The sequence below is a fragment of the Haemaphysalis longicornis genome, unplaced genomic scaffold (genome assembly GCF_048455015.1).
Source record: "Haemaphysalis longicornis isolate Haplotype H1 unplaced genomic scaffold, Haemaphysalis longicornis Haplotype H1 scaffold_20, whole genome shotgun sequence".
Lineage (NCBI taxonomy): Eukaryota > Metazoa > Arthropoda > Arachnida > Ixodida > Ixodidae > Haemaphysalis > Haemaphysalis longicornis.
In genome coordinates, this window is record NW_027526296.1 from 703,206 (window position 1) to 716,929 (window position 13,724).

Genomic DNA, 13,724 nt, shown 5'->3' on the forward strand with positions numbered 1-13,724 from the left:
ACAGAACTCCCGCTGGCGCAGTTTCAGGCAAGGGGTGCGCGAGCACTGCTTAGGCGGGAAATGTGAATTGCGTTGGGTGGTAGCATCGAGCGGATAACGGCGCTACAGTCAATTATGACGAATAACTGCTCTGCACTTCCGACAGCATTCACGTTGAGTGGAAAGGTTTTAATTTTTCCCTCTTTCCTGGTCTTGGCGTTCTTTGACCCCTCGAATTACGTCACTACAGTGATGTAGCGGCTATTGGCCGGCTTTTTTTTAATTGCAGCATTGAAGGCATTCAATAGACACTTTAAGAATACAGGCACAAAATGAAAGCAGAAATGGAGGGCGTATTGCTGCGACAAGCAAATCACGCAGTGCCGATCCGTGCTAGCGATAGCAACAGCTATCTGACGACACACGGGAAGGAAAGAGTGAAAGCTTTCATCGGAAGTGGTGCCGAGCCCCTTTAAGGGAAGGGTGAGTGGACTGGTTGCTGCCAGCCGCCAGTTTCCATGATGATGATTATGATGATTATTATGATTATGATGGGTGTTGATGGGGCAAGGCCACCGAGTTTCCCTGTCAATGTATACATTAGAAGCAATCGTACGGCAGCTCAACAGGGAATTGCCGCCAAATAAAGTATATTCCAGGTAGAAATCAAGTGGATTGTTTGTGAGCATATACCGCAACTTGCTCAATTGTTTTTGGAAGGTTATGTGGTGCCTTGCCGTAAGATTTGTGTGACTCATTTTATGCTGTTTTCTACACTCTCACCTTACACACACACAAAAAGAAGAGCATCTGCCCCGCACCCCTTCGCTATCAAATTACCAAGCACGCCTACTCCGAGGGCTGTAAGCAGAAACAGCTTACCTCCCAAAAATCTCACCATCCCTTGTCCCACCCAACTGCCCACACTGCAAGTCACCCCTTACGACGCATCATGTCCTCTTATCCTGCCTACCTAACCTCAACAGCCTTTTGTTTGTTTGTTTGTTTGTTTGTTTGTTTGTTTGTTTGTTTGTTTGTTTGTTTGTTTGTTTGTTTGTTTGTTTGTTTGTTTGTTTGTTTGTTTGTTTGTTTGTTTGTTTGTTTAACAACCCATTCCTTGAGGAATTAAGGACGAAAATTTGGGCTAGTTCGTTTAAGGGATACTGGGTACATAGTACTGAGGACGGAACACAGAATGCAGAACGCTAGACTTCAACTAAGATTTTTACTAAGCACACATACACGCTACGTCGTCGGCGCGCGCGCCAGAAAAAAAAAGGAAAAGAAAAAAAGAGAACCTTTTTATTTACACGTTTGCGAGTTGTTCTTTCGTTCACGAATAACACTTCTTTTTTGGTCAATGCCACAGAAGGGGTGCTGATACACGCGTCGCCTTCTTGGTCAATACGACATGCCTCGAAGATTTCTCCTTCACCTGGGCTACGTGATCCACGCAAAAGCTGTGTTTTTTCGTATGCTGGAGTATATTTGCAGCTGCGACAACAATCAGCCAAGTGGCCCCCTCCAACTACAGCCTCTAGTGCTTAGCGATGCTCTCTAATCCTGTCGTTTACACATTGCCCCGTATGTCCAATGTAAAATTTACGGCAGGGCAGCGGGATGCGATAGACTACACCAGTACAGCAGGGCACAAAGTGCGTGGCGTGCTTCTTTGAGCCCTCGGGTCCTTTCGTTTCACGGTTGACTTTATGACACATTCCCGCCAACTCGTGGAGAGCCGAAAACACAACAGAAACTTCGCATTTCATTGGCACCTTTTTGAGGTGATGCGAGAGCTGATGAATATAAGGGACCACCACCGGTCTCGCTCCTTCAGATTGTTGATTTTTCTCAGCAATGTTGCTGCCGTCTTCTATTTCAGCGACAAGGTTCTCCGTCACAGTCTAGATCAAGTAGCCAACGTGAACGACAGATCTACGAGGCATATCGACTTGTTCAAGATGACGACGCTTGTATCAGCACCCCTTCTGTGACATTGTACAAAAAAGAAGGGTGGTACTTAAACCAAAGAGTAACTCGGACACGCGTAAATAAGGCGGTTTTGTTTTCTCTTTTCTCTCTTTTTTTTCTTTCTGGAGCATGCACCGACGACCTAGCGTGTATGCGTGTGTAGTAAAAATATCAGTTGAAGTCTAGCATTCGTCCAGTGTTTTAGGGGCGAAGTAACTTAGGATCTCGCTTTGCCCGTGGCTTGACCCTCAGCGTCCGTGTGCACAGTGTTGCGCATGCGTGAGGAGCATTGGATTGGATTAGATTGGATTAGATTCGATTGGATTCAATTGTATCGAATTGGATTGGATTGGAATTGTACATACTAGTTGCACAGACGCGTAGTCACTCATTTACATGCGCGAGTGGGCAATGCCACTGGTGATTTACGGTAAGAACGGTCAGAGCCCACGGTAAGAGCCCACTCGTCATGATTCACTTCGTGGAGATGAGTGAACTTTTAGGGGCGAAGCTCCTTAGGGCGTGGGTCTGTCCATCCTCGACGTATGTATGTAGCCACCTCTAGTTTAGTTTTTGAATTGTTTACTAGATGGCGTGGCTACCTCTTGTTTAGTTCTTGGATTGTTTACTAGATGGCGGTACTTGTATATGATGAAAAGATGCGCTTGGATTGTTTACTAGATGGCGTGGCTACCTCTAGTTTAGTTCTTGGATTGTTTACTAGATGGCGGGGAGCGTTGTAATAAAATCCGTTCGCTTTTGGCGCGCGCTCGGAGTCGCCCGATGGATAAGGCTGCAGATGTGCGAGCCCGCGAGGCAGAAGCGCTCCGTGAAGCTGCGCGACGCCGCCGCCAAGATCCTGCCGTACGAGAGCGGGAGGCCGAAGCGTGTCGTCTGGCTGCGCGACGACGCCGCCAAGATCCCAGCGTTCGAGAACGAGAGGCCCAAGCGTCACGGCAACGGCGCGAGGACCCTGCCGTACGCGAAGCGGCACGGCTGCGGCGCGAAGAGGATCTCCAAAACGTCAGAGAACGGGAAGCGGCGAGAAAGCGCGAGTATCGGCAGGCAGACCCCGATGCAGGGAGAGCTCGTGAGGCGTCTGCAAAACGCATCAGGCGAGCTCAGCCCCAAGGTGCCGACGCGCGGTTTAAGCGAGACTTTCTAGACGTTACGTTCGGACACAGATGTAGTGGGCGAACTTTCACTGAAGAGTCACGGTTTTACCGATGATTTCCCCTCAGGAGCTTCGCCCACTCATCATCATTCACCCCGTGGATATGCTGTGAATTTTTTTTTTCCTTCTGCGTTCCGTCCTTAGCGCTTGCACAATCTACCCGACATTTCTTGAGCAGTAGGAGTCTGCGCTGACCAGCTCGACTCCGCAGCTTCAAGAAGCCCTGATGCAATGAACCCTGGATACGGCAGACGCTAGCTGCTTCCTGGATATCGGAGGCTGATCACATCCCCGTCCCATTACCTTTTTGTTCACATAAAAATTCACCTTCTCCTGCTGCTGCTTCTCCATAAATTTAGCGATGGTACAGATCCCACGTACTGCACATTACAATCGATTCCAAGTGCTTAACCAAGAGATGATTATCAAAGTACCCTGCGAAAGAAAGTAGAAGATAGAGGTGCATAACGAGTTTCGGCGTGTACTCCACACTTCGCCTAACAAACTAATCTGCTTTGTGTTCGTCTCTCAAGGCTTGTCGTGGAGACCGTGTTGACAAGGGGAAAAGTGCCACCTTCGACAGAGCCGACTCCTGTGCACCGACCTGCCGTATACCAACGTACGCCGACTTCCTTGTGGCCTACTCGACGGTTCCAGGTGAGGGATTTCTTACATGCTTGGGGCAGCATAAGCGAACTCATTATACCATCACTCCGAGGGCAAAGCTGCAGTACGCTTAACCGGTTCAGTTGGGCTCTTTTGGCACGAACTGCGCCTATTGGTACAGTCAGTCTGCTTTCGCGGCAGGCCAGGGATTGAGTTTGAAAAGCTTTCATAAACCGACTTCATGAATCAAAAAAGCATGTGCACCATGGTTTTGACACTGTCATATACGTTTGTAGCTTTCACTACTCTTTCCACTACTCTTGACGGCAGATTAAAATTACGTCCTCCAGCTTACCTGGAATTGTTTACGTGTTCTTTGCTATATAAAAGTACCACCTTCATATGTACTAGGAAACGTGTGTTCGACAGAAATCGGTTGGCAATCCCTTTCCCCATCATACTCAACATTGTGCACTTTCTCATAATGATTCATTACTTTGACTTCTGCCATCAGGGGTTCTGCCATTGACTTTCAGTTCTGACTTTGAGTTCTGACTTTGAGTTCTGCCATTCAGTCCTGCCACCGTCGTGTTGAATTTGAGTTCTATTACGGCAAAGGCATGGAAAAAATAGGCCCGTTTGTATATCGTGACGAAATGAATCAACAGCGCTCTACACAGGCACTAAGGTACGGGCAGACATATACAGGGTGTCCTAGATATCATGAACCAAAATTTTAAAACGGGTCAATGTCATTACTCGCAGAAAACCTAGAGCATAATGTTTCCTCTACAGTGGAGTAGCGGCCAGTAATTTTTTGTTAGTGAGACTTAATTATTTAATTGCAATTGAATATCTAACTTGACAAGTACTGCGCTTATCATTAAAGTGTCTAGGAAGCACTTGTAGGTAATTCCCAGAGAAATCTAACAGCGGTAATTTCAGCGACGAGCTAATTGAGTATTCATTTATTTTAACTGATAAAGAAACCCCGCTAAATATGAAAATACCACGTGGCGGCTCTCCCACCCACTTCATCAACCAGCGCCGTCAAATAAGCTGATTGAAAGCAACTGCGTGCTTTGCCTGTCACACGCCCGAAGAAACAGCGCATCACGTTGACAATGTCATAAATAGAAGAAGCAGCAACAGCAGGTTTCACGGGGAGTGTGTGGCAGATCAGGCAAAAACTCTATTTAGTCTCTTCTCTTTAGTTGATTCTGTCAACTCAGAGGTGGCCTGTTCGATGTCACTGCTTCATTATGCGGACGGGAGCTCCGTCACGTGGTATTTTTCATATTTGGCGGGGTTTCTTTATCAGTCAGAATAAATGAGTACGCAATTAGTTTGTCGCTGAAAATTCTGCACTTGGATGCCTCTCGTTGATACCTACCAGTGCATCCTTGACACTTTAATTATTAGAACGGTACTTGTTGAGTTAGATAATTAATTACAATTATTTATATCTCATTAACAACAAAATTACTGGCCGCTACTCCACTGTATTGGAAATATTATGCACTGGGCTATGTTTGAGTAACGCCATTGCTCTTCTTAAAAATCTTGGTGCATCATGGCTGGGACACCCTGTATAAACATGTAGCTGTATTCCAAATGCTGGTTGCCGAAGTGAACAGCCTATTTAAGTAGTACTTAAGAAGTTCCGTTAGATGACAGCAATCGCTGGAATCTTTTTTTCTCCTGAAGGTAGGGTCGACTTCACACAAATTTCTTCTTTTGTAGTCGGGGTCGACGCCTTGCTTAGAGTATCGCTAACCAAAGTTGCTAGAGAGAAAAAAACGTGTGCGCCCTGCAGGGACTGACTCAGGGCAAGCAGGTGCTGACTCATGGCGGAACTATTTTACAGACCCAGCAAACTTTAGCTTGTGGAAGGGCTTGGGTTCAAGCTCGCTGGTGTTCTTGGCGGCCTGGGTTCTTTTTTCGTGCACTGAAGGTACAAAAATAACTTCAGTTCTTTCGTTTCCAACGGTTCCATACTGGTTCGAAATATTCCCACGGCTTCGTTCAGCTGATTTATTAATTACATTCTTTTTAAATGCCCCTTTAAACTCTAGATGCCTTCAAGGATAGTTTGCAGCATAAAAGTGGCAAGCTGGCAAGAGTACATTTTTACAAGAGAAGGCTCCTTGTTTGCGTGTTTTACACCACTTTGCGCAGGCTACTTATCTTGGAGTCATAGAGTGAAAGGCTCGTGGTTCGTGCAAGCCGTCTGCTGCGTCTTGGAAAAGAGCAGTGGATCCGAAGACCTGTTCGCCCTGCTGACGGAAGCGTGCCGCATTGTGGCACTCTCCCGCGAGGCCCACAAGCCCGACAACGACTATTTGGATGGCGCGAAGCAAGTGCCCTTCGTGACCTCGACTCTAACCCGTCGCGTGCGTTTGCCGAAGATACGCCAAACGTAAGGTCTCTTTTATTTGCCTGCTCAGGGCAGCTCTGAGCAGCAGCGTATTTCATTTGCCCGTAGAATGTCTATGACGGAAGCAGTTTTGAGTTACCCGGGAATTGCTCAGAACTGCTCTGGACAGGCAAAGAAGAAAGACCAGTAAACAATGCCCGGCGCAAATCGGCACAGCGCTAGGAGACTTCAACTTTCTTCAAAGCGTATCATAGGTGCTTAAGATATTTCTTGGAAAAATTAAAGCTGGGAAGTACAAGGTGATTGAATACACAAATTTTAGTTTGAAATCTTCCCTTTTCCCGAGAGGTTGTTGCCTACCTGTCAAAAAAAAGTGTGATTCTTCAAACATGTTTACAATGCATTAAAAACTGTTACGACGAACATCTGCGGTGTTATTCTTTGGGGGTGATGAAGCTGGCGATGCGGCCATCGAGGGAGTGTGTCCGCAATACTGGGGTCCGTTTCTTTGGAAGTACATTTTATACTGCCTGCGGTTTCCTTGGTCTCTTTTTTTTTTTTTCTAAACGCTCAGTCGCATAAACGAATTGGTAACCAACGTTTTCCAACTCTTTTGTTTGACAATGGGCTCCTTCCGTTAGGCCTGAAAGCTGCGTACTGTGCAGCAAGTGCCGCTGCCTGCTCAATAATAATAATAATAATAATAATCAATCAATCAATCAATCAATCAATCATGTTTAGTTACGTGCCCAGGAACAGACAGAGGCCTGAGTGCTGGCGCACGGGTAGTTACATGAAAACAAAATAAAAGAAACATATAGCAAGAAACAAACAAGCGACAAGACACACACAAATTGAAATAGTGAAAATGACAGAAATAAAGCACAGGCGGAGCCTGGGTATAGGTAAAAAATAAAAAAGAAGATGCCTATGTTGCTCTGCCTGTCGTAAAGGCCACACGACAGGCAGAGCAACAAAGTTTGACAGTAATAAAACAAAAACAATAATAATAATAATAATAATAATAATAATAACAATAATAATAATCAATAAATCAATCAATCAACCTTTATTTTTGGTGCCCAGGAACAACCCTAGGGTCTTGGTACTGGTACACCATATACAAGCATTCATAAAAACAAACTAAAATTAAGACAACACAACACAGAAAACCATATATATGAAAGAAACAATAAGGTAAAAATAGTTACAGAGATCCCAGAAAGCAAAACAGCAAAAAAAAAGGAAGCCTAGTGTTAGAAGCCATGACACCCGGCCAGCAAAACGTTGAAGGCACGTGAAAAATTGAAAATACACAAGCAAATACTCAATGAACATGACGGAGATAGATTATACACATAAAACAAAGGTTTTGTAACAAAATGTTAGGAAGTTTCAAAATGGAAAAACGAAGTTCAGCGTTACCAGCACTGACAATAATAATAATCAATCAATCAATCAATCAACCTTTATTTTCGGTGCCCAGGAACAACCCTAATGTCTTGGCGCTGGCACACCATATACAAAACATTAATGTAAGCAACGTAGAACAGCATGGCACAAGACACAAAATCCTCGATATTACAGAAAAAATAAAGTAAAAATACTTACAGAAATTCAGAAAAAAAAGCAAAAAAAAACAGTGTTGCAAGCTATGGCCCTCGGCCAGCGAAACGTTCAAGGCACTTGAGAAAAGGAAATATACAACAAAATACACAGTGCATATGATAGAGACAGAGTGTACATATAAAACGAGAGTTAAGATTTCTGAAAGGTTACACTGCAATAAAGTATTAGCGTAAAACGAGCGATGCCTCTGCAATGTGCCATCTTGTTGAGACACACAAAAAACATAGCACCACGTTTGACCGAAAAATTGCGAAAAAACAATGGCAGGAGTATAGACATAAATGATCAGACCAACAAATCGCAGAGATAATAAAAATGACGAATGAATCAACCAATTAATTGTTTAATAGTGTGTCCAGGAACGATGTGCTGGTGCGGAAAGAAAAGTGCATATCTCAGAAAAATATAGAAAATAGCATTGCTTAGTCTGAACGAGAATGAGACACTTTGAGATACACACATGCCGACACACGCACATGACCCGCGCACATATGCAAACAAGGCAAGTGTAGACAACAAGACATGATTAAAACTCTGTACACTGAAACATGTAAACCAGAAAAAGATATAAGCTAAAAAATCACGCCACAATGAAGGCATAAAATTTACATACACAAGTGAATCATCGGAACAATTAGCATAGATACATAGATAAACCTAACCCCGGTAGCATAAAGTGTGTGAGTTGAAGTTACATACTAGGGCAAGCAAACTACTCCTGGTTTGTCAAGCCACGCAGTTCCTTACAAAATGCTGGAAAGGGACGATGGAATACGTCCAAACTTTCTGTGTGCATATTGTATAGGTGCTGAATGCGTCCCACGGGACTCTTGACACGGGCGGGGACATGAAACGGTCTAGGTGCCCTGGTGTTGCCTGTCGGGGTTCTCAAATTTATGGCACCCAACAACTCTGTACTATCAATGAGGCTGTGGACCAGTTTGTACAAGAATAAAAGATCAGCCTTGGCCCTCCGGCTGTGTAGTATAATCAATCAATCAATCAATGTTTATTATAGTGCCCAGGAAGGAACAACGGAGGCCTTCGTGCTGGAGCACTCAGAGGGGAAAATGCAGCACTGTAGTACATCAACAATTTGCTAATAAACACTCAGTGAGCAAAAAAAAAAACAAAAAAAATTACGAAAACGGCAAAGAGGATTAGAAATAAAATAGTGCAATCCAACCGACTTTACACAATCAATTCGTGCTGGCGCACAGAAAAGGTATAAGACAGCAGTGAAATGCATCAACAGCTGGCAAATGAACAGTCAGTGAGCAAAAAATAAGAAGAAACTACCACTTCAAAGAAGAATAAAAATACCATAGTGTAATTTTAGCCAACATTACACAATCAATAGAAACTGTAATGTCTGATCAATTGCAAGAAGACATCTTGCAATAAGCGTAACTATACGGAAGGGTGAGTGAAAAGAAGAAAGTTTTTACAAGATTCGGGAAGCGTACATTTTCAGTTTCAAATGGGCGCATGAAGTGAATATGGCAACTTTTAATGATCAAAACGGCAGAAAAAGAAAAATTCTGCGATAATTACAGTCGCAGTATCAGCACAATACACGAATAACCAGGAACAAGAACAAGCTCGGTGAAGTCAATGCACACGTCAGGACGATAAGTGAAGAAAAAGAGCACTGCCAAGATGAACCTAGTGTGTCAGAGCTGACAGCCCGGCCAAATACTCCCGAAGAGGACGCTGAAAGATATCGAACTTCTCGGAGTGAACATTATGCAGATGCTGCATCCTTTGAAGAGGAGAACGTGTGCTGAGAGCTCCAGCTGCTTTAAAAGGGTGGGCGAGCCTTGTAGCTTTTTGTGGAACGCGAAAACTGATTGATTCAAGTAGTTCCGGGCATAAAATAATACCATGGAGCAATTTGTACATGAAAAGAAGGTCTGAGTGGGTCCGCCGGGAACTTAGAGAAATAGTTATAGGGATAGGCTCCGAAGGAAAACGATGCCTAAATATTGATGAAAATTTGGTTTGTACACGCTCTATACGTTGACAGTTGGAACTACAGGTTCCATTCCAAACGACAGAAGCATATTCTAGTTGCGGAATACAAAGCGTTCTGAATAGTTTTAGGAATGAAGAAGGAAACCGGAATTCTCGAGAAAACCTGCATACAGCCCCAAGAGAGCGTAGCGCCCGCCTAGTAAGTTGAGTGACATGAGGTGAGAAAGTTAAGGCACTGTCGAAAAGCACGCCGAGGTCTCTGATCTCTTCAACTCTAGACAAGTAACCGCCGTTAATACTGTAGCAAAATAAAGTGCGGTTCGTTTTCCTGCTTTAAGACATGACCTTTTTTTTGTAGAGTTAAGATTTAATCTATTGTCTGAGCACCACTTGGAAAATGAGGATATATCTTGCTCCAGGGCAATGCAGTCATTAATGGACTCAATCCGTCTGAATATTTTAATGTCGTCAGCGTAAAGAAGGAAAGAAGACATCTTAATTGCGGCTGACACATCATTAACAAAAATGGAGAACAAGAGAGGCCCCAACACGGAGCCTTGAGGCACACCGCTTGTTGATCTGTACAGAGCAGACGTCTGCCCGTTAACGCTAACGAAACTGAACCGGTTATCTAGATAACTACCGTATAAACCGGATTATAGGTCGACCCGGTATATAGGTCGACCCCCTACCTTGAGGTGGGAAAAGTTGACAAGAAAAATAATTCGGCACAGAAGCGCACTCACAATGTCAATATTTAATTTCGACGCTCGTCCGTCACTGCCACTCACAATGCCTGCCGAAGTCACTCGTCCGAGCTCTCAGAGTCGTCCAAGGATGACTGCTTCGCACTGTCATCTCCCATGCCATCAGGCGCGTTGCTGATGGAGCACTTCCTGAACGCTCGTGTAACCATGTAGTCGGGCAGCGACTGCCCAGAGAAGGACACTCAGCTTGACACGGTCGCAACCGGCCCGTATAGGTCTTTTTGTTGTCGCCGGCTATCCACTCATTGTACAGTTCGCGGAGCCCGTCCGCGCATGGCCTCCGGAGCGATCGGGAGCGAAGTTCCCGGACGAAGTCCGCCACTTTGTTCTCCAACTCGGGGTGCACCGCTTGACGTCCACGGAACGATCGGTTTCGGGGGTTGCACGCGCACAGCTTAGCTTTCTGGCTCCGCCAGTACCGCACACTTTTCTCCGAAACGCCTAACAGGCGTTGCGCCGCCATATTCCCATTCTGCTCGGTGACTCAATCGCCGTCAGCTTAAACGCCGCGGTGAACTGGCGTCGACTGCCGCCACTCATCTCGGAACTGAGACGTACAGAAATGTACGCACGCACGCACAATAAACGAGTGAAAGACGAAAAACTAGAGAAAAGTGAAATCAAATAAAGGCCTGATAGTGCGAGAGAGCAGACCGACACGAATGGCGATGGCGACGGACTGCGCTTGCACATTGTTGCCAGACAACGATTTACATTCTGCCAATGACCGCTATATAAGACGAGGGGTGACTTTTGTGCGGATATTTTTGGAAAAAAACTCGACCTATATTCCGGTTTATACGGTACCCAACAATGCCACGAGTGGTGTATCAATTCCTACCTGTAAAAGCTTTTTAAGTAACAGCGTGTGGCAGACAACGTCAAATGCTTTGCTCAGATCACAGTAGACAACGTCGAGCTGGCCCCTCTCAGAAATGGCTGCCGAGGCCTGCTCCATAAAGCAGGAGAGATTAGTTGTTGTCGACCTTCCTGATATAAAGCCGTGCTGGTTACTTACAAGAAAATTCTGTACAGAACTTGACAGTAATTTGTACAGCGCTGTCTCAAACAGCTGGGAACAAGCACAAAGGAGAGAAACTGCTCTGTAGTTTGTTGCATCCGATTTGGAGCCTGACTTGAAAATAGGACGGACTCGAGAAATTTTCCACGCGAGAGGGAACACGTTTGTTTTTAGACACTGGTTAAATATCACCGTCAAAACAGGTACAAAAATGCTGCCGTATGTTTTGAGAATAGCTGGAGGTATTCCGTCAGCTCCACACGACAATGACGGTTTCATGCGCTTTAGGCTCTCCAAAACCAACTGCTCGTCCAAAAGCACTAAGCTGGAGCCCTGTACGCGATTTAACAATATGTTCATTTCAGAGACGTCACGCTGGCCGCATGTGGCACTGAAGTGCTGAGCAAAGTGGTTGGCGACATTATGAACTTCTTTCCCAGAGGAATCTACAAGGTTGATAAGATCATGTGAGTTGTTCTTACGGGACCGGATGTATCTCCAAAATGTTTCAGGCTGAGAATTCGCACTACTCTCTACAGAATCGAGATAGGAGCGCTGGTCCCGCTCATAAAGGTTTTTACATAATTTACGGTAAGAGCAGAAGTTCTGTTTCCATTCGTCACTCCCGGTTTTCTTATACTTTCTGTGGCAGCGGTCTTTTAATTTAAGAGTCGTACGAAGTTCTTTCGAAAACCAATGTGGGTGCTTGGAGTGGTTTGGTTTATACTTGGGAATAAATTGGTCCATACCGCTTTTGACAATTTCGGTGAACCGTTCGACCTGTGCATTGCAATCAGGAAGTTCTTGAATTTCCGACCAATCAAACGAAGAAAAAAAGCTATACAAGCCAATGTAATCCCCACGTGCATAACAGAAGGGAGAGAGTTCATTATACTTTAGTGAGGTACCACAATGCCGAATCGAAACGGGAGCCGAAACTGAAAATGGAGGATGAAGCTTGTCGGGTTTGACAAGAGAGATATCCACCATTGATACTCGCGCGTTCTGTATGTTTGAGAAGCAGAGGTCTAAGATATTTTCGGAGCAGTTTTTGATGTTATTCAGTTGTGCCATGGATGTGAAATCTAGGAAGTCTAAAACAATGCGAGATTTTTGCTGTACGTAATAATTGTAATGCTGGTTAGTTAGACTGTCCCATTGTACACCAGGTGCATTGAAATCCCCTAGAATGATAAAGTGGTGATTTTGGTGTGAAGCGCAAACTTCTTCTACAGAAGTAAGTAGCTCATTGAACGAAGAAATAGGAACATCGGGGGGAATATAAAACGCCCCTATTAAGAGCCTCTCGCCCCCAGTCAGTCGGATGTCCAGCCAGACACACTCATTGTCGCCCTCAAGGTCTTGACGCCTCTTACACTGAAGACCACAATCGACCGCAACTAATACGCCCCCTCCCTTTTGTTTAGCCCCAGTAAAATTCCTATCTTTGCGGAAAACTTGGTAATTTGACGGGAAATAATCATTAGAGCTAATGTCGCTACAGAGCCAGGATTCAGAAATTACAATAATTGGAAAATTTGTGGAAAGTACATTAGCAAAAAATTCGGACGCTTTAGTGCGAAGGCCGCGCGCATTTTGATAGTAAATGTCCACCCTATTGTTAGTTTTTTTCATCGTGTGGGACATCCGTGGAACAGAACATTTCGGGATGCAGCTTTCCACGGAAAGGTATGAAAAGGCAGCCCTTCGGCCAGAACAAAGGATCGCTCAAACGCTCGAAGGAGTCCTCATCGACCGTAACGCAGAAGGAAGAATATGAACTGTACTTGATCTTCAGCCGCTGACAAGCCAGAGGTATGACATGTACCGTCGAAAGATGCTAATAATAATAATAATAATAATAATAATAATAATAACACCTTATTTTCAACAGAAAGAGAAACTGTGCAGAGGTCAGGCCTACCAAAGCCTCATAGGGCTTGAATGGCAGTGCCTGGCAGAGCGGACAAACATGCTAAATAAAGAAAACTAATGTAACAGAAATTGGTAGCAAAGTGGCAAAGAAGCTGTTTACTGGACAGGCAATGAAGTAAACATGCCCAGAATACAGAAAGCACTTATACCGTACAATGCCTTAAAGCTTTCTTTAGTTTAAAATTAGTTTGAAAAAAGAGGTTGTTTGGAGGAAGTTAATTGAAGGCATGTGGCACATAATAAATTCTACTTCTTTTCCCATATCTCGTGGCGCATTTAGGAATCAGATAC

General features: G+C 44.6%; 1 protein-coding gene across 1 annotated transcript in view; it reads left to right on the top strand.

Annotated features, from left to right (window-relative positions):
• The window catches only part of LOC144172283 (caspase-1-like), a 36,412-nt gene extending 29,880 nt beyond the window's left edge, over positions 1-6,532 (top strand). The window contains exons 6-7 of the mRNA XM_077701031.1: positions 3,658-3,781; positions 5,909-6,532. Coding sequence (XP_077557157.1) covers positions 3,658-3,781; positions 5,909-6,153 — 369 coding nt within the window. The 3' untranslated portion in view covers positions 6,154-6,532. The remainder of the gene's footprint in view (positions 1-3,657; positions 3,782-5,908) is intronic.
• The last annotated feature ends 7,192 nt before the right edge of the window (positions 6,533-13,724 follow it).